The 25,667-nt window shown below is 46.9% G+C and overlaps 1 protein-coding gene across 1 annotated transcript; it reads right to left on the reverse strand.

Annotated features, from left to right (window-relative positions):
* Positions 1-24: 24 nt before the first annotated feature.
* asah2 (N-acylsphingosine amidohydrolase 2) lies at positions 25-17,044 on the reverse strand. The gene is made up of 21 exons (XM_040014063.1): positions 16,087-17,044; positions 15,355-15,489; positions 14,223-14,311; positions 13,109-13,252; positions 12,272-12,445; positions 11,926-12,053; positions 11,587-11,664; positions 11,383-11,503; positions 10,979-11,104; positions 10,794-10,880; positions 10,405-10,509; positions 9,983-10,064; positions 9,782-9,897; positions 9,339-9,433; positions 9,194-9,233; positions 7,937-8,035; positions 2,654-2,749; positions 1,885-2,034; positions 1,719-1,775; positions 1,517-1,605; positions 25-864 (listed from the first exon to the last, which is right to left on the reverse strand). The coding sequence occupies exons 2-21, from the start codon at positions 15,482-15,484 to the stop codon at positions 666-668; spliced, it is 2,205 nt and encodes a 734-aa protein (XP_039869997.1). The 5' UTR covers positions 15,485-15,489; positions 16,087-17,044; the 3' UTR covers positions 25-665.
* Between the last annotated feature and the right edge of the window lie 8,623 nt (positions 17,045-25,667).

Consider the following 25,667-nt stretch of genomic DNA (forward strand, 5'->3'; position numbering starts at 1 on the left):
GCGCATGCAGGTGGTGCAGGCAGAGCTCCTGTAGAAAAGAGAGCCTGCAGGGCAAGTAGCTGAAAACTGCAGCGCTCTTTAACATCAGAAGAAACCCCACCGTGTGCGTTCGAGGAAACTCTCAGAACAACCGAGCGAAAAGCTTCCTGATGTTTTGCACGTTACACTCTCAGCGTGTCGGCGGCGTTCCCGGGATTTAAGGTCAGTATTCAGAGCAGAATCCAGCCTTTCCAAACACTTCTCCTGAAACGTGAGATGTTCTGTGTTTCCCCGACGTCTCTGGTGAATCGTGTTAATGTTGTCGTTTGAATCTTAAAGCCGGCTGAGGTTGAACCTCCCGCTCTGAACGCTGAGTGCACGTTTGACACACAGGCTCTGCTGTGGTCATCAACTCTGTCCCGTGTTGTGCAGTCCTGGTTGAAAAGCATCTATAAAGACAAATACTGAATAAATATTTTTGCTACCAACGCGACTCCAAATGTTTGTGTCGGTTTCTCTTTGTCTCTCACAGAGTGATGCAAACCTTCACACAGAACGTTTAAACGCTTTATTTGGATTTCACATATAGTCTGAGTTATTTTTCGGCACATGCAGCCTCTTAAAATCTGATGAGTCCTGGAGGACTTGGCGCTGGACGGTGGTCGGCCGTGTCGTCTCAAACTGCTTCACTTGTAGTAGAAGCTGGCGGTGACCGCGAAGACGTCCGACGAGCCTTCGTACGGCGTTATGACCGGCTGCAGGCCTTTTAGCTCTTTGTAGTGGCCAAAGTGTTTGATCCTGTAGGAGCCCGCCGAGGCCGTCGGGGGAATCTGCCACTCCACTGTGGCGTTGCTCTCCCAGTTTGACCCCTTCAGCCAGTGAAACCTGCAGCAAGACAAGCGACTTTAACTCCTCAAAGGACCCTGGAGTTAAAAGAGGAACGTCTGCAACCTGACTTTAGTTTCTGTTTGTATGTTTTATGATTACAGCTCGTGAAAATCAGAAATCCAGGTTCCAGAAAATTTAGACTTTGTGTTCTTTCAGAGAGGACACTTAACCTACAGGTAGACAAAGGTGCCGGGTCATCTGCTGGTATTGGTACTGGTTGCCGATTCTGCCTTCTCACAGTGCCCAATACTATCAAATAGCTTGATGATATTGTTAGTGTTTCTGATTGGTCAGGAAACTCACCTGACCTGAACCCTGCAGAACCAATCAGAAAGTCTGGAGTGGACGAGAAACACTCGACCAGCTCCAACCAAAGCAACCCGAGCTTCAGTAACCCGTCAGCAGCACCGCAGGCTGACGAGGTACTCAAACCAAGTACTGAGTGTATAAATACACGTGCTTAAGAGAGGTTGGACATTTCTGTCTGCAAATCCTTTTTCGACCAAAGGAAATATTCTAAAAATCAGGTTTTTGCTGATTTTCATGAGCTGTCGACCATTTTTTAAAATAAAATTACAGAAGAAGTTTTTTTTGTTGTTTATAAAATCCTGATCAAATGTTTGAGATGCACAGCTACACATTAATCTACCTGGTCTCCCATGATGCATCGTTGTGGACAACCTCCCAGGTTTCTGTTCTGTTGTCAAAAATCTCAACAGTGACAAAAGTTTTATCCCTCTGCAACCAACGAGAGGAAGAGGTCAGAAAGACGTTTCAAGTATCCTAACAATGCTAAGCTAACAGTGGCTGAAACACTAGGATACAGGTGGATGAAGAAGAAGAGTTCTTACAATATCTCCAGAGTTTCTCGGGTTTCCTGCTACAAACGTGACAGTCACAACATCACCCTGAAAACCACATTAAATATTTAAGACTCATTTTGTCCACATGCACACAGAGCGGCGTCATCAGCGTGGACCCTGAGGAACACAGTAAGAGTGTGAAGGTGTTTCCTACCTGTCTATAAACGGGGTAAACCTGCTCCAGGACGTCTCCAAAGCTCATATTCTCAGGTTTTCTGTCAAAGAGTGCCAGGGGCACAAAATTAAAGAGGTTCTCTGTGAAGAAGGGAGGCTGAGGGCCGGCTGGCAGCTCTGAGACTCTGTCCTGGAAACACGATTAATGTCAGCAAGCAGTGTTACATAGGATTGGCTTCACACTGCAGTGAGGGTCTGCTGTTGACTGTTTGCATCCGATTGGCCCTGGCTTTATGAAATATTTCTGCTGCAACCTCATTCATTCATTCAGGAGTCTTTATGTGTCACATGCGAGTACAACACGCAGCGAAATGTGTCCTGACTGATCGAACCTTTTCACTGTTTCATCTGTTTCCACCTCACATGAAGTAAAACATGTTCAGAATATGAGTTTGACGGACGTTTAGCTGTCTGACTTTGGTTCAGTTTCATGTTTTATCTCCATCATCTTTATATTTGGAAAAGATTTTCCTGTGATTTTCTTTTGTATAGAGTACGTAACATGTAATCAACGTTAGAGAATAATTCCTGTGATGAAATATTCTTCTGCTCGTGTTTCTCTGGCAGAGAGAGAGAGTAGGTCTCACACTGCAGCTCGTTTCAGATAAACTGGTGAAAAATCTGCTGTTTAAACTGAGCTCTGTGGGCTGAACTCGTTTTCTTTCATTAACTGTTCTGAGGGAAACGTGACCCCGTGTTTCCAATGTGCTCACGAATGCTGATGAAAGGTGTAATCCATCCATTCACACCTGAGCAATGGCTCGGGCCAGGCCTCGATACTTCTGCAGGTAGGCACTGAGCGTGTGCGGGCCGTATATGGTTGAAGCGCCTTCATACCGCTGCACCTAAAAAATAGACAATCAGACTAAGTTTCCACCCTGCTAAATGTCCATTAATATATTTTTTTTTTTTCACCCAGCACGCCCCTGCGGGCGGTTTATCCTTCAAGCTCGGGTCCTCTACCAGAGGCCTGGGAGCTTGAGGGTCCTGCGCAGTATCTTAGCTGTTCCCAGGACTGCGCTCTTCTGGACAGAGATCTCCGATGTTATTCCCGGGATCTGCTGGAGCCACTCGCCTAGCTTGGGAGTCACCGCACCTAGTGCTCCGATTACCACGGGGACCACCGTTACCTTCACCCTCCACATCCTCTCGAGCTCTTCTCTGAGCCCTTGGTATTTCTCCAGCTTCTCGTGTTCCTTCTTCCTGATATTGCTGTCATTCGGAACCGCTACATCGATCACTACGGCCGTCTTCTTCTGTTTGTCTACCACCACTATGTCCGGTTGGTTAGCCACCACCATCTTGTCCGTCTGTATCTGGAAGTCCCACAGGATCTTAGCTCGGTCATTCTCCACCACCCTTGGGGGCATCTCCCATTTTGACCTCGGGACTTCCAGATTATACTCGGCACAGATGTTCCTGTACACTATGCCGGCCACCTGGTTATGGCGTTCCATGTATGCCTTGCCTGCTAGCATCTTGCACCCTGCTGTTATGTGCTGGATTGTCTCTGGGGCATCTTTACACAGCCTGCACCTGGGGTCTTGCCTGGTGTGATAGACCCCAGCCTCTATGGCTCTTGTACTCAGAGCTTGTTCTTGTGCTGCCATGATTAGTGCCTCTGTGCTGTCTTTCAGTCCAGCTTTGTCCAGCCACTGGTAGGATTTCTGGATATCAGCCACCTCCTCTATCTGCCGGTGGTACATACCGTGCAGGGGCCTGTCCTTCCATGATGGTTCCTCGTCTCCCTCCTCTTTCTTGGGTTTCTGCTGCCTGAGGTATTCACTGAGCACTCGGTCAGTTGGGGCCATCTTCCCAATGTATTCTTGGATGTTCATTGTCTCATCCTGGACTGTGGTGCTGACACTCACCAGTCCCCGGCCCCCTTCCTTCCGCTTAGCGTACAGCCTCAGGGTGCTGGACTTGGGGTGAAACCCTCCATGCATGGTAAGGAGCTTTCTTGTCTTTATGTCAGTGGCTTCTATCTCCTCCTTTGGCCAGCCTATTACCCCAGCAGGGTACCTGATCACGGGCAGGGCGTACGTGTTGATGGCCCGGATCTTGTTCTTACCATTCAGCTGACTCCTCAGGACTTGCCTGACCCTCTGCAGATACTTGGTGGTTGCAGCCTTTCTAGCGGCCTCTTCATGGTTCCCATTTGCCTGCGGGATCCCCAGGTACTTGTAACTGTCCTCTATGTCTGCAATGTTGCCTTCTGGTAGTTCAATCCCCTCAGTTCTGACTACCTTCCCTCTCTTTGTTACCATCCGACTACACTTCTCCAGTCCGAACGACATTCCAATGTCATTGCTGTATAGCCTGGTAGTGTGGATCAGTGAATCGATGTCTCGTTCACTCTTGGCATACAGCTTGATGTCATCCATGTACAGGAGGTGGCTGACAACTGCTCCGTTCCGTAGTCGGTATCCGTAGCCAGTCTTGTTAATGATCTCACTGAGGGGGTTCAGGCCTATGCAGAACAGCAGTGGGGACAGAGCATCTCCTTGGTAGATCCCGCACTTGATGGTGACTTGTGCTATGGGCTTGGAGTTGGCCTCTAGTGTTGTACGCCACATCCCCATTGAGTTCCTGATGAAGGCTCTCAGGGTCCCATTGATCTTGTACAATTCTAGGCATTCCAGTATCCAGCTGTGGGGCATTGAGTCATAGGCCTTCTTGTAATCAATCCAGGCAGTGCACAGGTTGGTCAGTCTGGTCTTGCAGTCTCGGCTGACTGTTCTGTCTACCAGTAGCTGGTGTTTTGCGCCTCTGGTATTCTTGCCAATTCCTTTCTGTGTCCCACTCATGTATTGACCCATGTGCCTGTTCATCTTAGCCGATATGATGCCTGACAGGAGCTTCCATGTAGTACTGAGGCAGGTTATTGGTCGGTAGTTGGAGGGGACCGGTCCCTTCTTGGGGTCCTTGGGGATCAGGACCGTCCGACCTTCGGTTAGCCATTCCGGGTGTCTCTCGTTAACTAGCAGCTGGTTCATTTGTGCTGCCAGACGCTCGTGGAGTGCAGTCAGCTTCTTTAGCCAGTAGGCGTGAACCATGTCGGGCCCTGGTGCTGTCCAACTCTTCATACTGGAGACCCTTTCTTGAATATCTGCCACTGTGATGGTTACTGGACCCTGTTCAGGGAGGTCGCTGTGGTCTGCCCTCAGATCCACTAGCCACTGAGCATTGCCGTTATGGGTTGCGTCCTTCTCCCATATGCTCTTCCAGTATTGCTCCGTCTCCAGCCTTGGTGGTGCTGTTCTCTTATTATTGTTCCCTTGCCACTGAGAGTACACCTTTGCTGGTTCTGTGGAGAACAGCTGGTTTATTCTCCTGCCTTCTATCTCTCTGGTGTACCTCCTCAAGCGGCTGGCCAAGGCTGTGAGTCTTTGCTTGGCAGTTTCCAAGGCCTCAGGTATGGACAGCTTGCTGTATTTCTTATGCACCTTCTTTGTCGCACCTTTCTGCAACTCCGTTAGTTGGCTAACCTCCCTCCGTGCTACTTTGATCTTGCCCTCTAGCCTCCTTCTCCATGGAGGGTACTGCCCCTTGTGGCTGTTTAACTTGTAGCCAAGCATCTCACTGATCACTGCTGCCGTATTGTAGATCAGCTTGTTAGTGTCGGTAATCGTGGTTGTAGGTATTGTCCGTAGTGCTGCATTAACATCATCTAGCAGACCTTCTGAGGGTACTTCACGTAATCTTGGTAACCGGCTAGGGGGGATCCAGGTTTCAAGCTTGGCCATTATCCTATGTTTCAGGTCAGTTCCTCTCACACTCAACGATCCTTCTCCTATTGCACTTGGGGCTATGTACCCAATCTCGGGTGGGGGTGATGATATCTCCCCCCTGACCTGGCGTCCTGACTCCTCCTTGCCGTAGCATTTGTGTTGTACCTCGTCAATCTCTAGCTGTGAGAGCAGTCCCTTCTTTCGAATGTTGGAACACTGAGCTACTAGTTGTTTCGCCGTCATTGTGGATGTTGGGTATCGAAGAATCCATAGGTCCGTCATCCTATTCATGTAGCCCCTTCCGCTGGGGTTACTTGCGTAGTAGCATTCCAACAACACCCTGTTTTCGTCTCTTGCCCACCGATGCCTTCTTGTTCCAGTAGCCCACTTTTCATCAGGGTGCCCTGGTTCCTCAACACCTGACGCGGACCTTGTTGATCCGGGCGATGTCCGAGCCGGCATGCCTTCATATTTATCTGTCTCGCTCATGTCTGCGGTAGGCTTGCTTAGCATAGGGGGTCTAGCCTTAGGACCCTTACTGGATACAGATGCCCCAGGCAGGAATCGAACTTGTGGTCCTCTGTTCCAAAGGCGTGTAGTCTAACCACTACGCTATCCTGCTGCTTATATATACATATATAATAGCAGCTGGATAGCGTAGTGGTTAGACTACACGCCTTTGGAGCAGAGGATCGCAAGTTCGACACACACACATATACTGTGTGGTAACGCACACACACACACACACATATACACTGAACAAAAATATAAACAGCACTTTTGCTTTTGCTCCCATTTTTCATGAGCTGAACTCAAAGATCTGAAACATTTTCTACAAACACAAAGGACCCATGACTCTCAAATGTTGTTCACAAATCTGTCTAAATCTGTGTGAGTGAGAACTTCTCCTTTGCTGAGATCGTCCATCCCTCCTCACAGGTGTGTCAAGGCGCTGATTAGACAGCATGAATATTGCACAGGTGCGCCTGAGACTGCCCACAATAACAGGCCACTCTGAAATATGCAGTTTGATCACACAGATGTAGCAAAACCAGTCAGTATCTGGTGTGGCCTCCATTTGCCTCACGCAGGCAACACATCTAATGGAGATGTGTTGCCTGCGTGAGGCAAATGGTGTGCAATGGGCATGGAGTTGATCGGGTTGTTGATTGTGGGCTGTGGGTCCACTCCTCTTCAACACTTGTGCAAAGTTGCTGAATAATGGCAGGAACTGGAACTCGCTGTCGTATACGCTGAGCGCCCCAAACATGCTCAATGGGTGAGTATGCTGGCCATGCAAGAACTGGGATGTTTTCAGCTTCCAGGTGTCCAGATCCTGGCAATATGGGGCCGTGCATTATCACGCTGTAACATGAGGTGATGGTCATGGATAAATGTCACAACAATAGTCCTCAGGATCCACCGCCACCACGGGCCACTCAATCCACAACGTTGACGTCAGCAGACCGCTCATCCACACGATGCAACACAAGCTGTCTGCCATCTGCCCTGAACAGTAAAATCATCTGTGAACAGGACACCTCTCCAACATGCCAGACGCCATCGAATGAGAGCGTTTGGCCACTCGAGTCGGTTACGATGATGAACTGCAGTCAGGTCCGGACCCCGATGAGGACCACGAGCATGCGGATGAGCTTCCCTGAGATGGCTTCTGACAGTTTTTGCAGAAATTCTTTGGTTATGCAAACCAATTGTTGCTGCAGCTGTCCGGGAGGCTGGTTAGCACTGTTGCCTCACAGCAAGAAGGTCCTGAGTTCAATTCCACGGGCAGGCCAGGCTCTTTCTGTGTGGAGTTTGCATGTTCTCCCCGTGTTTGAGTGGGTTTCTCTTCAGGTACTCCGGCTTCCTCCCACAGTCCAAAGACATGCAGTTTGTGGGGACAGGTTAAATAGAAACTGCCCATAGGCGTGAATGGTTGTCTGTGTCTATTAATTAGACAATTGATTAAAAATCTACGAACAGATTAATGAAGAATGAAAATAATCGTTACTTCCCTCCCTGCTATGAAACTCGTGTTTAGATGTGATGATAATCTGTTGGCATCACAGGAACAGTGTAACCACCACAGGGACACCTTTAAAAGTTTGTAATCATTTACACAGGTTTGCTTTCCACCGTCTTACTAATTTTACTCTGATATTTCATTTAAGTAACTGAGTACTTTCTCCAAATCTGACTGTTTTATGTCCAGTTGATCTTATTTAAACACTGATTTGGATTTTACAATTTAGCAAATGACTCTAAAAACTACAAATCCCATGAAGTTCAGCAGATGTGTACCTGGTACTCTTCATAGGTGGTGATGTAATGAGTGTACACGTTACTGAGGCCGGCAATCACCACCTCCATGTCCTTTAGAGTTCCCTCTGACTCCAGCTCCTGGCTCACAGTAACAACAACACAGTAAGCACACAGTTATAATCCGAGATGGGCAGCGTTACTGTAATCTGATTACTTTTGTGAAGTAACAAGTAATGTAAGGGATTACTATTGCAAAAACAGTAATTAGATTACCGTTACTTTCCCGTAGGAACGCTGCGTTACTGCGTTACTAAAACCGTGATTTTTTTGCGAGAATGTCTCATGACAGTGACGTAAGCGAGTGCGACGTTCGTGACAACAGCTGTGTGCAGATCAACAATGGATCATATATCGAGTGCAGAGAGAGTATGAGCGTGCAGCGTTTAAAGCGTGGAAGTACTGACCTTACTTTGAGTTTGATTCCATAAAAAGTGACAAAAACATTAGTGTCCGCTGTGCGTGGGAAGAAAACTTCTTTTTACAGCGAAAAAACCCCTAAACTTCCAACAAGCACCGAGTAGCTACGACGTAATGGGAAACTCACAGAGAAACTCACGGATTCTTCCACTGACCGCGGCACACCTGCACCAGGGTAAACCTCCGCCTACCCCACTCCTGCTTTACAGGTGAAAATAGAGCAACAGGACCGCTGAGTCTGTGACTTTATTTATTTTCTGCTGTGTTTTACTTGCATCTATTTGAAAGACTGAGTGTAAACACAAAAAATATTTTATTTTATGAGCTGGAATGTGCAGAAAATAGGTTTAAATGTTAAACGAATTTCTTCCAGTCAGAGAATGTTGCAGATAATTACATTTTTGCTTGATGCATAAAGTTAAAAGATTAAAACTAATAAAACAAGTTTTAAAAAGAGACTTTTCCATTTGATTACATTTTGTATGATGGATTATGCAGAAAAAGTAGAATTGGGCTGAAAGATCTATCGCTTTATCACCTCTTCAGGTTGTAAATCGTGTTTTTAAAAAGTAACTAAGTAACTAATTACTTTTGAAAATAGGTAATCAGTAAGTAAGCACCGAGTGCGCAACAACACAATGGGAAACTCACAGAGAAACTCGCTAAACTAATTAGTTACTGATTACTTTTTTCAAGTAACTTGACCAACACTGGTTATAACACAGTAGCAATAACACGGTAACAACATAGTGATGTGACCTGTGAAGATTCGGTAATAAGAACTGTTTTCATATGAAGTGTTGATGTGTCGTTTCTCACCTCTTTGATAGCTTCTCGTAACCTCCGCCCTGACATGGTGCTGTTGAAGAAAAACACACATATATGCAGCAGAGTGTTATTACTGTGTTATAAGCAGCTGTGTTATCATTGGCTGCATTAACAGCTGTCGGTAAAACGTCGTTACGTCATTTCTCCAGGAACAGCTACGACAGCCACAGAGCCGATGGTGATCATCTGAACGTCGACGATCTGAGGATGCCAGGGCAGAGGCCAGTTCATCTGCACAGACAAACACACCACGACAGCCTCTTTACCCGTTTTATTTTATTCAATCCACCTCTCAGGTTTTACCTGCTTCTAGTAGATTTGTTCTGAGCCCTGTTCTCTTTAAGCCCAACTTTCTTTTAGGGTTTGAGCTAGTTGGACCTCACAGTCCAGATTTACAGTCCAGGTTATTTCCTGAAACTTAAAGTCAAGCCTGTGGGGAGCTGGATGAAGCATCATAACCTGTGTTAGTGTCAGACTGTAGTGATACACTGACTGTGGGTCATTGTCTGACGCGATAGCATAAATGTTGGATCCATGTTCATCACAGACTGTATTTTGTACGTGTGAGCCTCGCCTCACCTCCCCTGTGCTGAACAGGATTGGTTTGGGATGATGACATTTCTTCGTCTGATTGGACGGTGGGCCAAGCAAAGCGTCTCTGATCCCATCCCAGAAGGGGTCTCCTTCCACAGCGCCTACATGCACAGAGATACGCAGTCAGGTTATCACAGCCCGTCTCCGCAGGCTTGCAGCCCAATGTGAGCTGAGGGACAGAATCACCTTGGGTGAAGTTCAGGCCTCCGCCTCCATCTGTTGTTCCTGCTGCAAAGCTGTGACCCAGAGCTGGTTTACATGTGCTCGCCTGAAACACAGACACAGCGTAGCTTCTATGTGAAATAGAAGCAGGAACGTGCTGCCACAGCTTTTCTCTGTGAGGCGTTTTTACCCTGTGTTCACATTAAAAAGAAACTAACACATTAAAAGAAGCTGAGTTATCTGTTAGGAGCTGCTGTTTGTCCCACACATCGCAGAACAAGAGAAAACATGTCTGTAAAATGAATGAATGAAGAAACGATTAAAAATTTGTTCCTGGGAAACATGACATCAAATTTTAATTATTATGAATAAAATTTCTAATCTAAATGTCTTAATCTGTGTGTGTGTGTGTGTGTGTGTGTGTGTGTGTGCGTGCGCGTGCTGACCGTGTGTGTCTCATTGATCTGAACAGTGACATCAGTCATGTTGACCCACTGATGAGCATGATGAATAAAGCCGGTCACCTCCTCGACTGCATTTGCATACAGCTCCTGCAGGGGGCAGCGCAACAAGCACACAGTCGTGACTTTGTCACTCGTGGGGATGCTAATGGAATTCCTTTCAGGTTTAAAGGAACATTCATGAAGCAAAGACAAAGACAGAGAAACAATGAATCTTTGTGAGGGTCTGACTTTTGTCCCCATAAGCAGTGAGTCCCCACAAAGCTCCTAACCGACACACGTCCAGATATGGCAGTGAATACAAGCACAAAGCTTGTCAGATTTTTTTATCATTACGTGACGCTGTGTTGTTTTCTGAAACGAGGCACACGTACCTTGGCTTTCAGGTAGACGTTGTGTCCGATGATCCGAGTGCTCTCAAACATGTCTTCTCCAGGTCCGGACGCCAGACACATTGTAGTCTGGCAGACACACATTTATCGGTTTCCTTCTGCAATTTATTAGCTATCTTAACGAGTCTGTGTGTGTGTGTGTGTGTGTCTGTGTGTTGTGTATTTACCCCTCCTATGGGACAGGAGCTGTTCAGGTAGTCACAGGGCAGCCCAGTGTTCACACAGTACGGTCCTCTGGTGTTCGGAGTGACGTCACCGAGGTTACTGGAGGAGAAACCAGCAACGAAACTTCCCTGAAACACACGTACACACACACATACACACACACACACACACACACACACACACACACACACAAGAAACACTTTAATTATATACCCAAATAAACCATAATGAGTAAATGTTCAGCTGGAAACTCGTCTTTCAAACACTTTGTTACCAAAATGACCAAAAATGCAAAAAATAATTTGCTTGTTTTATCTTCTGGTTTCTGGTTTTTACTGAGTTTATGTTAAAAATCACAAACTCTGTGAGACTGTGGTCGGGCTTTGATGCAACCTCTTCAGGTTACCTGTCCAGGTAGCCCTCCGGGGTTCTTGTCCTGCTCCAACAGGTAGGAGGCGTAGCCCATGTTGTCGCTGCTCACCATGCGGTTGGTGTAGTTCATGCTCACCGCGTGGACAGCAAACCAGCTGTCAGCAGCAAAGCTCAGTAAGAATAATGATGGTAATAAACGATGGCAGCATTATTGAAGGAGTGCTGTGTGCGGTTGTACCTGATCATACCGATGCCGTCTCCATCCTGATCGGTGAACTTCAGCACCAGCACCTGTTTGTCGGTGTTCCACTTATACCTGAAAGATCAATAACACGAACACCTGATCAAATCAGCCAATCGCGTGGCAGCAGTGCAGGTGAAGATCTGCAGATGTTTCCAGCAGCCTGTCTCTGTGAGAGTTTACGAAGCTTTGAGCTTTACAGAGGAGAACATGTCTTCAGGCTGTAAAGCCTAGAACGGCTCTCCTTATGCTGTGGAGCTGATCTATAGAAGCGACAGCAGAGCTGCAGGGATGTACTGATAGAAACAAACCGATAAATCATTCATTATTATCTACCTGCGCCTCTCCTCCTCGGGGTTGTTCAGGTACGAGTGAGGACTTCTGTTCAGGCTGCTGTCGTCCAGCTCTCCTCTGTTCCTGTAGATCCTGCCGGGCTTCATGTTATTGTGGGCTATGTCTATACTCTGGAATCAGGGTTTAAATTATGAGTACACAGTTCATCGGTACGACCTTACCCTGACAGATAAACATTTCTAATAAAAGTAATCATGTAAAAGTGCATTCTCCATCCCCCCTGAACTACCCAGTGTGTCTTTGCTGGGTAGAAGAATAAGAACTGATTAGGAACACATAGGAATGTGTGGGAGTTTACTGTGGTTCATCAAAAAACACACACACACACCTTAACAATGCCGTTGACCAACGGCTCGATGGCAGCCTTCATGTAACCGCCTGTGATCATGAACAGCGTGTACTGGAAATATCCACCGAGTCCACAGTGAGTGTGAGTCCCACTCAGAACAACGTTGTCCTGCCGGTATAGATCCCCGTACTTCACCTGCAGTGCCTGCAGAACCTGCACACACACACACACACACACACGTACTGCTTTGTGTGCTTTGTGAAGACCTCTAACATGAGACACACTGGTCCCCACAAAGACAGATGTACAAGTCAAGCACACACAGCAGCGATCAGAGGATAATGTCTCCACACATTTGTGAGACCTTTAAGACTCTCTGATGATGTCGATGCGTCATCCTTGAGAACAATAAGAACAGCGGTGAAACTACAGCGTGAGGTTAGCTGAGGTAACACCCAGCAGGGGTGGGGGCTCCCAGCGCTGATCCCAGACCCAGATAAATGGGAAAGATTGTATCAGGAAGAGATTCAGTGTAAAATCTCTGATAAACATGCCGGTCATAAAGAAGAAGTCCATCAGAGGGACCGCTCAGAGTCAGAGAGGCTGACATGGTCTGAGCACGTGCAGAGGAGGGAGGGTGGAGGATGGAGGTGCAGGCAGGATGAGGAGAGGAAGACCTCAGAGGAGATGGATGTAGTGAAGGAGGACATTCAGACGGTGGGTGAGAGAGAGGAGGATGCTGGGATAGGAGGAAGTGGAGGCAGATGATCTGCTGAGGAGACCCGCTTCAGCCCAGAAAGTAAAACTTTGAATAGAGTGTGTGTGTGTGTGTGTGTGTGTGTGTGTGTGTGTGTGTGTGTGTGTGTGTGTGGTCACCTCGAGTCGGAGCCTCTGTGAAACCATTCCTATGTCTGCCGTGACGAACACCACCCTGCGCTTGCCGTCATCGACGATGAAGGCTCTGCTGTACAAACGGGTGTGTATGCCTGCAGCCGTCTGCTGAGGGTTTGCATAGCCCATCTAAACACACACACACATTAAAACACAAATGTGACTGTGGTACCTGAACACACACACATTCTCACACAGAGTGTGAGCTGTGTGTCTTTCCCTTCTATGACGATGTAAGTCATGCTGGCTATAGGACGTGTTTCATGCCAGAACCCAGACTACAGACAAGGTTTTACAGACGATAATCCTGCTGCTTCCAACAGACTCTATATGTTCCTATTCTCTAATGTTTTTATGACCGCTCAGCATTCGGCACTTAGACCATAAAGATTATCAGTCCAAGCACACCCAGTCGAACCGGAGCGGCAGACTTTGGAGTTTGTTCTCTGCAGGTCCTCTGCTGCTGTTTTCATCTGCACTCATTTACATGTCAAAGTTCTGGGTCTGCTTGACAGGAAGTTCAGAAATGTTTACGGCTGGATCCGCCCAATTCCCATGGCCTGTGGTTGGTTGAAGTTGAGGAATGTCATTCAGTTGTGAAGGTCCCGGGTGCAGCTTCCAGTGAGCAGCTCTTATGCTGCTGGAATCAGAAATAGTTTAAATGGCAGAGATCGGGTGGAGGTGGGCTGCAAAGCGGCTTGCAGAGGCAGCAGCAACTACTGACTATGAGCGCCACCAGCTGGATGTGTGCTGACACTGAGATTGTCTCTTCAGATGCGTGAACGAGAAGTTGTGCTCGTATATTGTTAATGTGGAAAAAAATGAACAGTAACTTGGCTAACTGTTACTTCCCCAGCAGTTCTCTGAAGTTCTGAAGAAGAACTCCAGAGAACAGCTGTGACCCACCTGCAGGAGCCCGGAGAACTGTTGCTCAACAGCACTTTAAAAATAACCACAGGGTCTGCCTCTGTAGAAGCAAAGCATAAAGAACTGAGCTGTGGCTCAAGACTTTTGCACAGTTCTGTGCACATATGGGTGACTTCATGTTAAACGCAGCACGAGTCCCTGAAGGCAGCATGAGTGAGTTTGTGGTACTGACCATAGGGACATCAGCCGGCGGTCCGGTGCAGTCGGCTCGGCCCACGCCGATCAGGTAAGGTGTGTGCTGAGGGGGCGGAGTCTCTGGATCTGACAGGACGACAGATTTGAATTCATTACGACCTCAGATGTTGGTAATATTTTCATACTTTAGATCTGCTGTGACAACACTGAGAATGAACCTGATTCAGTGTTTTATAATCAGAGAGCAGTTTGTGCCACAAATCACTGAATCTGACCAATCACATAAAAGCAGAAGCTCAATCAGGAAGTAAATTGCACATCTGTGTTCATGTGGCGCTCTTAAAGGTGCCGGTCTGTAAAGATGGGTGTTTAGGATCGTCCCCATAGTAACAGTTGGTCGGGCGTGTCGAGCCATTGGATGGTCAGTTTTTCCTGCAAATGTTTTTTGCTCCTGAAATGTGAATCATAGCTGCTGAAACATAAAACAGACATTTATGCACAAACAAAGTTTCCTATTAACTGTTATGTTTATTAGCATTAACAAGCACTCAGAGGACAGCTCCGCCCTGACCTGACCCTAACCTTTGACCTGTGACCTTGTGACTAAAATGGTGCATTTTATCTTTGGCTTCTATAAACTGCACAAACTTGAGGTTTTAAGATATATTCATGCAATGTGCGATTATGATGTCATATTAAAACAATAAAAAGTGCTGGTCAGCTATCTCAACGCCCTTTCATACGACATTGACTCCATATGGTTCTCAAGGTTTTTCCAGGTCAGTTTTGACCTTCTACACTAACAATGAAGGTCAAATGTTTGACCAGCGTGGGCACTCGTGTCCCCGGGACCGTTGTGGTGAAGATTGAAGACAATTCTTAAAAGATTGTGGGTAACACAGTTTTTACTAATTTTCATATTTGCTGTGACCTTTGACCTTGACTCAATATCACCACAGTGAAATCAGCTCGATCTGTTGTTGGTATCTACCATCACACAAAATTTTAACATTTTATCTTGAAAACTGAGGACGCTAGACTGCTAACAGACAAACGGACGACCAGAACCAAGGACGTCCGTCCTCCAAACACGCTGTCGGAACAAAGTCGACAAAGCTCCGAGTACACGACAGCATGAACGTCTGAGGTTTTATCGAGCGGTTTCTCACCTGCGTGCGTTTCCCTGGTAACGTACAGTACAACCAGCGAGATGCACACGCCTGTCATAACGACGAAGATGACGCCGAGCGTCACTTCCAGAGCTGAAAACCCACAGCACAGCGACTTCCTGCTTCCCATTCTGTCTGTAGGAAACACACTGAAATGATTTCACCTTTCAGAGCTTCATATCATCAAAAACACGATAATACAAGAAGAAGAATTTCAGAGTCGGATCTTCTCAACATGTTTGAAGAAATGAATCATGGGAACAACAATCCGTCTGTCTGATGACTTCAGAGTGGTTGATGCTCATCAGGCTAAAGACCAGACTCCATAAATCTGCCTCAGACCTTCATCAGGTTTTTCCATTAAAGGTCAGACAGCCAGAGTCCGTCCACGAGTAGAAACCAGCAGCGAGGTTTCACAGATCAGACACTTCGGATCATTTTGCACATTAAATCAATCAATCAATCAATTTTCCTTCTGTTTGTTTACTTTGTTTCTCTTTTTCTGCTTTTTGGGGAAATATAGAAAAGAGTTCACAAATGTTTCCAGCTACACATGGAAGGAAATTTTATATGATTTCTTTGATTTATTTGTTGCAGATGAAAATGATTGTTATCTTTTAAAGCAGGTGGCCGTCTCTGAGTCTCCGTCAAGCTCACGTCCGTCAAGCTCACGTCTGACAAACGCTCACATTCAGGCGCGAGACGAGAGACGAGCATAAAGACACGACTCACCTGGAGTTGGAGCTTCTGAGAAAGTGTCTGTTCTGACAGTCTGACAGCTCAGAGCAGCTCGGCTCTTATCTCTCTGATAAACACGAGTCTGCAGGTAAAAAGCTCCAAAGGTTAGCACAAAGGTAAATCACAGATGCTGATCGGCGATTCCAGATAAAAACAACCTCGATGGTAATAAGACAATAAATTTGTTCCACCTGTTATCAGACTGATACTTTGAGTTTGATCTCTCAGCACCTCGAAAACAGCCGTTGAACTTCTCTCGGCTCGAGGATCGCTCACCTGCTCGTAGGACAGACGGTCTTCTGCAGAACCCTGAGTGATCTCAGAACCAGAACCCGGTGCAGCAGGGAGCCATGAGGTAACACGCCTCAGTCCTAATCCCGTCATAGCTAGAAGCAGCTGAAGCTCATGTAAAGGTAAACGTGACAACATCACAGTGAGCTCCTCAAATAACAGGGTGTCCAACATGGGGCCAGGAGCCCACATCTGACCTGCCAAAGGTCTAATGCGGCCCAGCAGATGGAACCTCAAATATTTTTCAATAAAGCACGTTTCTGCTCCTCGTGTAATAACAGCTGGGGTACTACTCGAGCCTTACACTGCAAGGGAGCTAACATATATCTATTATATACAGGAAGAGGGTGATAGACCATCTGAAGCAGTTAGAATGAGACAAGGCTATTGACCGGACCTCATAGCACAGGCTGTACCCAGGGGAGTCTACACCAAGTCTGTATGGTTTACTGAAGATACATAACCAGGAAGCACCTTTAAGACCGATTGTCTGCATGATCAACTCCGTTACCTGTAACATCTCCAAGTTTCTGGCTTCGATCCTCAACCTGCTGGTGGACAGCTCTGAACACCACATCCAGAACTCTTTGGATTTTGTTGAGAAGGTGAGAGATGTCATTATGGAGGCAGATGAAACCATGGTCTCGTACGACGTTACATCTCTCTTCTGTAACTGGAAGGTTGCTGGTTCGTTCCCCCTGCTCTCTCTGTCCTGGTCGTTGTGTCCTTGGGCAAGACACTTCACCTACCGCCTGCTGGTGTTGGCCAGAGGGGCCGATGGTGCAATATGGCAGCCTCGCTTCTGTCAGTCTTCCCCAGGGCAGCTGTGGCTACACCTGTAGCTGCCTCCACCAGTGTGTGAATGTGTGTGTGAATGAATAGTGGCATTGTAAAGCGCTTTGGGTGCCTAGAAAAGCGCTATATAATGCAATCCATTCACTTGCATCCCAGTCACAGAAGCGTTGGAGGTAGTTCGTAAGAGATTACAGGATGACCCCAACCTCAGCAGCAGGACCACTCTCAGCATCCACCAAGTGTGTTTGAACTGTGTCTTCATTCCACCTACTTCACATACAAGGGTCAGTTCTACAGGCAGAAACATGGGTGTGCCATGGGCTCCCCAGTTTCACCCATCGTGGCCAATTTGTACATGGAAGAAGTGGAAAAGAGGGCTTTGCTATCCTACCCTGGAACACCACCAAGCCATTGGTTCAGGTATGTGGATGACACCTGGGTCGAAAATCAAATCTCAGGATGTACCACATTTCATGGATCACATTAACTCAGTGGACCGACACATCAAATTCACCAGGGAGGATATGAACAGTGGCAGGTTAGCCTTCTTAGACTGTGAGATTTCCATCAGTAATGGGGGCATCTAAAAGCTGACGTGTACCGTAAACCTACACATACGGATCAGTATTTAAGGTTTGACTCTCATCATCCACTGGAGCACAAACTGGGCATCATCAGGACGCTACAACACAGAGCGAACACCATCCCCACTGACACAGCAGCCAGGGAGGCAGAAGAACATCAAGAAGGCCCTGAGTAAATGTGGTTATCCCAGCTGGACTTTTGTCAAAGCTGGGAAGGCTCCTAAAGAAAGCTCCAGCTGATCCAGGAGAGAAGGACGACCGCTGCCTAAGAGAAAACCTGTAGTGATCCCGTACATGTCAGGAGTATCAGAGCAGCTGAGACGCATTTTTTCTAAACACCGGGTCTCTGTGGCTTTTAAACCCCAAAACACGCTGCGCCAAAAACGGGTCCACCCCAAGGATCGGGTCCCCCGACACAAACAGAGTAACATAGTGTACGCTGTTAAGTGCAGGAGGATTGGCAGGATTTATACATCGGGGAAACCAAACAACCTCTGGCTAAGAGGACGGCACAACACAGAAGAGCCACCTCGTCAGGCCAGGACTCTGCAGTCTATTCACACCTACAGGCCAGTGGACACTCTTTCAATGATGAGGATGTAACATCCTGGACAGGGAGGAACGCTGGTTTGAGGGCGGAGTCAAGGAGGCCATTTACGTGAAAAGGGAAAGACCATCTCTGAATCGAGGAGGGGGCCTAAGGGTACATCTGTCACCATCTTACAGTGCTGTGATTGCAGCCATTATAGCAGTAATATTATACTCAGAGATAAGGTCTGTAATCAAAGGAAATGCAATAAACAGAAAATACAGCAGTGTAAAAACAGCTGGAGCGTGCGCTGCCACGGCGCAGGCTGGTAACGAGTTTCACGGTTTCTGCTCTGCACGTTTGTTAATTACATCAAAGGATCACTTTGTGTCGCAGCTGTCTGCAGCTGGGCTGTCATAAAGGTTGGAGAAAATAAAGCATGAATGAAAAATGTGTTTATACACCAGAGGAATCTAAACGACCCTCATCAACACTCATAATTACTCTGAAGGACAGAAGCCATAAAGCAGACATGTCACAGGTGTAAGACACACAGAGCGCGGTGAACTCAGAGCTGCAGGGCAGTGTGGGAGTGTCGGTGGACCATAACATTACCTCTGCTGTGCTTTCTGTGGCACAGCAGCCGTTATTCCAGGGAACACTGAGGCGTTCCCACAAGCACATCATGGAATGTTCAAACTTGTTTACACGGGTTATGTCACGTTAGAATATGATGGTTAAAAACTAAAAAACAAAGCTAAACTTACTTATGAGAACTATGTTAGGACAGTTTATTTATTACAAGTATGCATATCTAAGAATAACTTGATGCATCTGACTGTTTACAAACTGACAAACATTTCAAGTTCTACTAAACTAAAAACAATTTGTGGTAACTTTTTTTTTTATCACTGTTGAAATTTCTAGAATAACACTTATATTAATATAACACTGAATGCAAATATGAGTCATTTTTGACCAGGACATGTCCTTCAACGCACATATTAAACAAATATGTAAGACTGCTTTCTTCCATTTGTGCAACATCTCTAAAGTTAGAAATATCCTGTCTCAGAGTGACGCTGACAAACTAGTTCATGCATTTATTACTTCCAGGCTGGACGACTGTAATTCATTATTATCAGGAAGTCCTAAAAACTCCCTGAAAAGCCTTCAGCTGATCCAAAATGCTGCAGCAAGAGTCCTGACAGGGACTAGAAAGAGAGAGCATATTTCTCCTGTTTTGGCTTCCTGTTAAATCCAGAATTCAAAATCCTGCTCCTCACATACAAGGTCTTAAATAATCAGGCCCCATCTTATCTTAATGACCTTGTAGTACCATATTACCCTATTAGAGCACTTTGCTCTCACTCTGCAGGCCTACTTGTTGTTCCTAGAGTATTTAAAAGTAGAATGGGAGGCAGAGCCTTCAGTTTTCAGGCCCCTCTTCTGTGGAACCAGCTTCCAGTTTGGATTCAGGAGACAGACACTATCTCTACTTTCAAGATTAGGCTTCAAACTTTCCTTTTTGCTAAAGCATATAGTTAGGGCTGGACCAGGTGACCCTGAATCCTCCCTTAGTTATGCTGCAATAGGTGTAGGCTGCTGGGGGATTCCCATGATGCACTGGGTGTTTCTTCTTCACTCACTATGTGTTAACAGACCTCTCTGCATTGAATCATATCTGTTATTAATCTCTGTCTCTCTTCCACAGCATGTCTTTGTCCTCTTCTCGATTTCCATTTTGACTTTTAACGACCGAAACTCTGGCAGAAACACACAAAGGTCTTTTAAGTAGATGCCTAATAACATAATTTACACTTTGAGTATCTTCTGTGGGCTCTGAACAACAGAATCCTAGACAGATTTAATTATTCTGAAACTACGTTTAGGCCTACCACAACGTTGCTTTATAGTTACTGATATCATCAATATAAACATATTTATTGTTCTGTCACAAGTGCAGTCTCTAGTTTAAACAACACATTTGTTTTTCATTCCAACACAGGAGCTCGAACGTTGTAATATTTGAAGGATGGCTTGTTTCCAGTCCAGGCATTACTGCCTTAATGACTGTCATGGATCGAGGTGATGCAAATGTAAGTGCAGAAGAAAGTCTTTAATTTCCCTTCAGCACAGTGGCAGTGGATGTGGGTTGGAGAGTCAGTGAGCTTGAACCTGACCATCTTCACTGACCATCTGTTTTTTGTTTTGTTTTTTTGGGGGTTTGTTTGCCTGTCCCATTTGGTTCTTTAGCCATCAGAATTGTTGTCTGAAGACCACCAAGGATACTGTGAGATTATTATATTATCTTATGCCATGTTATACCCCTAATTAAAGATTGTAAAATTATTATGTAGTTTTAGTTTGTAGTCCTCTCCGTGAATCGCTACCTTATCGTGGTGGAGGGGTTTGTGTGTCCCAGGGATCCCAGGGGCTACGTTGTCTGGGGGCTTTGCCCCCTGGTAGGGTCTCCCATGGCAAATTGGTCCTGGGTGAGGGACCAGACAAAGAGCAATTCAGAAGACCCTTATGAAGAGAACATCGAGGGAACAGTTTACCCCTCCCGGGATAGGGTTACCGGGGCCCCGCCCTGGAGCCAGGCCCGGGGAGGGTGCCCGAGGGCGAGCGTCTGGTGGCCGGGCCTTTGGGCACAGCCCGAAGAGGAGACATGGGCCCATCCTCCCGCAGGCCCACCACCCGCGGGAGGCGCCATAGGGGTCGGGTGCATTGTGTGCCGGGTGGCGGCCAGGAGCGGAGGTCCTGGCGGAGTGATCCCCGGCTGCCAAGACTGGCAATAGGGACATGGAATGTCACCTCTCTGGTGGGGAAGGAGCCTGAGTTAGTGCGTGAGGTTGAGAGGTACTGGCTAGATATAGTCGGGCTCACCTCTACGCATGGCTTGGGCTCTGGAACCAGTCTCCTGGAGAGGGGCTGGACTCTGTCCCAGTCTGGAGTTGCCCCTGGTGAGAGGCGGCGGGCTGGGGTGGACACACCGGAACCCAGCCTCCAAAGTGTTCACAACTCGTCTACCTTGGGTGAGCTGAACTTCTCTTTGCTGAGATCGTCCATCCCTCCTTACAGGTGCTGTCAAGCGCTTGATTAGGACGCATGGCACTATGCACAGGTGCGCCGAGACTGCCCACCATCATCAGGTCCCCCCCCCCCCCTCCTCCACCCCACCTCGAAAATGCAGTTGCTCACACAGACACTTGTAGCAAAACCCAGTCCCGTTCTGGTCGTCGCGCCTCACATTGCACCACAACCGCAGGCACCACATGCCTAATGCGCACAGCCCACTTGCCTTGCCTGCCGGCGGCCAAATGGGTGTGACCAATGTGGCATGAGTTGGTCGGGTTTTTGATGTGGGCTTGGGTCCACTCCTCCTCAATACTGTGCAGTTGCGAATAATGGCAGGAACGGAACCGTTGTCTGTCCTACGCTGCTGCGCCCACACACTGCTCCAGGGTGGTATTGCTGGGCCGCAAGCAACGGGATGTTCAGCTTCCAGGTGTCCGATCGGCGCAATGGGCGTGCTTATCACGCGTGTAAATGCGGTGATGGTCCTGGATGAAATGTCACAACAATGGTCCTCAGGATCCACTGACACCACGGGCCACTCAATCCACCACGTTGACTAGCAGACCGCTCATCCACACGATGCACCACACGCTGTCTGCCATCGCCCTGACAGTAATCATCTGTGAACAGGACCTCTCCAACCTGCCAGAAGCCATCGATGGAGCGCACTCGAGTCGGTTACGATGACGAACTGCAGTCAGGTCCGGACCCCGATGAGGCCCAGAGCTGCGATGAGCTTCCCTGAGAGGTTCTGACAGTTTTTGCAGAAATTCATTGGTTATGCAAACTAATTGTTGCTGCAGCTGTCCGGGAGGCTGTTAGCAATGTTGCCCTCACAGCAAGAGGTCCTGAGTTCAATTCACACGGGCAGGCCAGGCTCTTTCTTGTGGAGTTTCGATGTTCTCCCCGTGTTTGAGTGGGTTCTCTCCAGGTTACTCCGCTTCTCCCCCAGTCCAAAGACCTGCAGTTGTGGGGACAGGTTTAAATGAAACTGTCCCCTAGAGCGGGAATGGTGTCTGTGTCTATTAATTGACAATTGATCAAATCTACGAACAGATGAATGAAGTAATGAAATAATCGACTTCCCTCCCTGAACTATGCAACACGTGTTTAGCTGTGACTGTATCTGGTGGCCTCCCAGTACACGCCGTATCCCCCCACCTGAACCACCCACAGGGACACCTTGAAAGAGTTCCCCCCCCCCCTGTAATCATTTACACAGGTTTTCATTCCCTCACCGTCTCCTTCAATTACCCATCCACTCCCCTATCCTCTTTAAGTAACTGAGTACTTTCTCCTACTCTGATGTTTTATGTCCAGTTGATCTTATTTAACACTCGATTTGGATTTTTACAATTTAGCAAATGGACTCTAAAACTACAAATCCCATGACGTTCAGCACGATGTGGTACCTGGTATCTTCATAGGTGTGAGTACTGAGTGTACACGTAATAGGGCGGCCATCCCCACTCCATGCCTTTAGAGTTCCCTCTTGACTTCCAGCTCCTGTATCACAGTAACAACAACACAGTAAGCACACTTATAATCCGGATGGCAGCGTTACTGTAATCTGATTACTTTGTCAAGTAACCGTAATGTAGGATTACTATTGCAAAACAGTAAGTTAGATTCCGTTACTTTCCCGTAGGAACGCTGCTACTGCTTTACTAAAACCGTGATGATTTTTTTCGAGAATGCTCAGACCAGTGACGTAAGCGAGTTGCGACGTTTTGACAACAGCTGGTGCAGATCAACATGGCTATATCGAGTGCAGAGAGAGTATGAGCGGGCCGCGTTTAAAGCGTGGACAGTACTGAACTTACTTTGAGTTTTCCATAAAAAGTGACAAAAACTAGTGTCCCGTGCTCGTGGAAGAAAACTTCTTTTACCGCAAAAACCCTCCACTTCCAACAAGCCACCGAGTCGCTAGACCAATGGAAAACTCACAGAGAAACTCACGGATTCTCCACTGACCGCGGCACACCTGCACCAGGGTAAACCTCCGCCTACCCCACTCCTGCTTTACAGTGAAAATAGAGCACAGGACCGCTGAGTGTGACTTTATTTATTTTCTGCTGTGTTTACTTTGCATCTATTTGAAAGACTGAGTGTAAACACAAAAATATTTTATTTTATGAGCTGATGTGCAGACAATGAGGTTTAAATGTTAAACGAATTTCTTCCAGTCAGAGAATGTTGCAGATAATATAAATTTTTGCTGATGCATAAAGTTAAAAGATTAAAACTAATAAACAAGTTTAAAAAGGACTTTCCATTTGATTACTTTTGTATGATGGAATATGCAGAAAAGTAGAGATTGGGTGAAAGACCTATCGCTTTATCACCTCTTCAGGTTGTAAATCGGGTTTTAAAAAGTAACTAGTAATAATACTTTTGAAATAGGTATCAGTAAGTAAGCACGAGTGGCAAACAACACAAGGGAAACTCACAGAGACTCGCCTAAACTAATTAGTTACTGATTACTTTTTCAAGTAACTGACCACACTGGTTAACACAGTAGCAATAACACGAGTACAACATAGTTGATGTGACCTGTGAAGATTCGGTTAATAAGAACTGTTTTCATGAAGTGTTGATGTGTCCGTTTTTCACCCTCTTTGATAGCTTCTCCGTAACCTCCGCGTCTGACATGGGCTGTTGAGAAAAACACACATATATGACGCAGCAGTTTTACTGTGTTATAAGCAGCGTGTGTTATCATGGCTGCATTAACAGCTGTCGTTTAAACGTCGTTACGTCATTCTCTCCAGGAACAGCTCGACGCCACAGAGCCGATGGTGATCATCTGAACGTGCCAATCTGAGGATGCCAGGGCAGAGGCCAGTTCATCTGCACAGACAACACACACCACGACAGCCTCTTTACCCGTTTATTTATTCAATCCACCTCTCAGGTTTTACTGCTTTAGTAGATTTGTTCTGAGCCTGTTCTTCTTTAAGCCCAACTTGCTTTGGTTGGCTAGTTTGGACCTCCAGTCCAGATTTACAGTCCAGGTTATTCCTGAAACTTAAGTCAAGCTGTTGGGAGCTGGATGAAGCATCATAACCTTTGTTAGTGTCAGACTGTAGTGATACACTGATTTGGTGGTCATGTCTGACGCGGCGGTTGGTCATTATACAAGCTGATATTTAATGTTGATCCATGTTCATCACAGACTTATTTTGCGTGTGAGCCTCGCCTCACCTCCCCTGTGCTGAACAGGATGGTTTGGGATGATGACATTTCTTCGTCTGATTGGACGGTGGGCCAAGCAAAGCGTCTCGATCCCATCCCGAAGGGTCCTTCCACCGCGCCTACATGCCAACAGGATACGCCAGTAGTTATCACAGCCCGTCTCCGCAGGCTTGCAGCCCAATGTGATGTAGGACAGGAATCACCTTGGGTGGAATTTCAGGCCCTCCGCCTCCATCTGTTGTTCCTGCTGCCAGCTGTGACCCAGTAGGTTTACGTGCTCGCTGCCACACAGCACACAGCGTAGCTTCTTGTGAATGAAGCCGGAACGTGCTGCCACAGCTTTTCTCTGTGAGGCGTTTTTACCCGTGTTCACATTAAAAAAGAACTAACAACATAAAGAAGTGAGTTATCTGTTAGGAGCTGCTGTTTGTCCCACACATCGCAGAGAACAAAGAAAACATGTCTGTAAAAGAATGAATGAAAGAAACGATTAAAAATTGTTCTGGAAAACAGACATCAAATTTTAATTTATGAATCAAAATTCTAATCCAATTTCTTAATCGTGTGTGTGTGTGTGTGGTGTTTGGTGGCGCGCGTGCTGACCGTGTGTGTGTCTCATTGATCTTGAACCGTGACATCACGTTGTTGACCCACTGATGAGCCTGATGATAAAAGCCGGTCACCTCCTCGCCTGCATTTGGCTACCAGCTCCTGCGGGGGCAGCGCAACAAGCACACAGTCGTGCTTTGTCACTCGTGGGGCTGCTAATGGAATTCCTTTCAAGTTTCACGGAAACATCATGAAGCCAAGACAAAGACCGGAAACATGATCTTTGTGGGGTCTGACTTTTGTCCCCCCCTAAGCGTGAGTCCCACAAAGCTCCTAACCGACACACGTCCCGTATGGCCAGTGCATACAAGCACAAAGCTTGTCAGATTTTTTTTCATTACGTGACGCTACCTGTGTTGTTTTCTGAAACGAGGCACACGTACCTTGGCTTTCAGGTAGCCGTTGGTCCGATGATCCGAGTGCTCAAAACATTTCTTCTCCAGGTCCGGAAGCCCAGACACATTGTAGTCTGGCCGCACACATTATCGGTT

The sequence above is a fragment of the Simochromis diagramma genome, unplaced genomic scaffold (assembly GCF_900408965.1).
Source record: "Simochromis diagramma unplaced genomic scaffold, fSimDia1.1 OVJJ01000669.1, whole genome shotgun sequence".
Taxonomy (NCBI): domain Eukaryota; kingdom Metazoa; phylum Chordata; class Actinopteri; order Cichliformes; family Cichlidae; genus Simochromis; species Simochromis diagramma.

Coding starts and splice junctions, on each gene's coding strand:
- asah2 (XM_040014063.1), bottom strand. CDS start 15,484: ATGGGAAGCAGGAAGTCGCTGTGCTGTGGGTTTTCAGCTCTGGAAGTG. Junction 2,035..2,653: donor TGGCCCGAGCCATTGCTCAG/GTGTGAATGGAT, acceptor TCGTGTTTCCAG/GACAGAGTCTCAGAGCTGCC. Junction 1,606..1,718: donor CGAGAAACTCTGGAGATATT/GTAAGAACTCTT, acceptor CGTTGGTTGCAG/AGGGATAAAACTTTTGTCAC.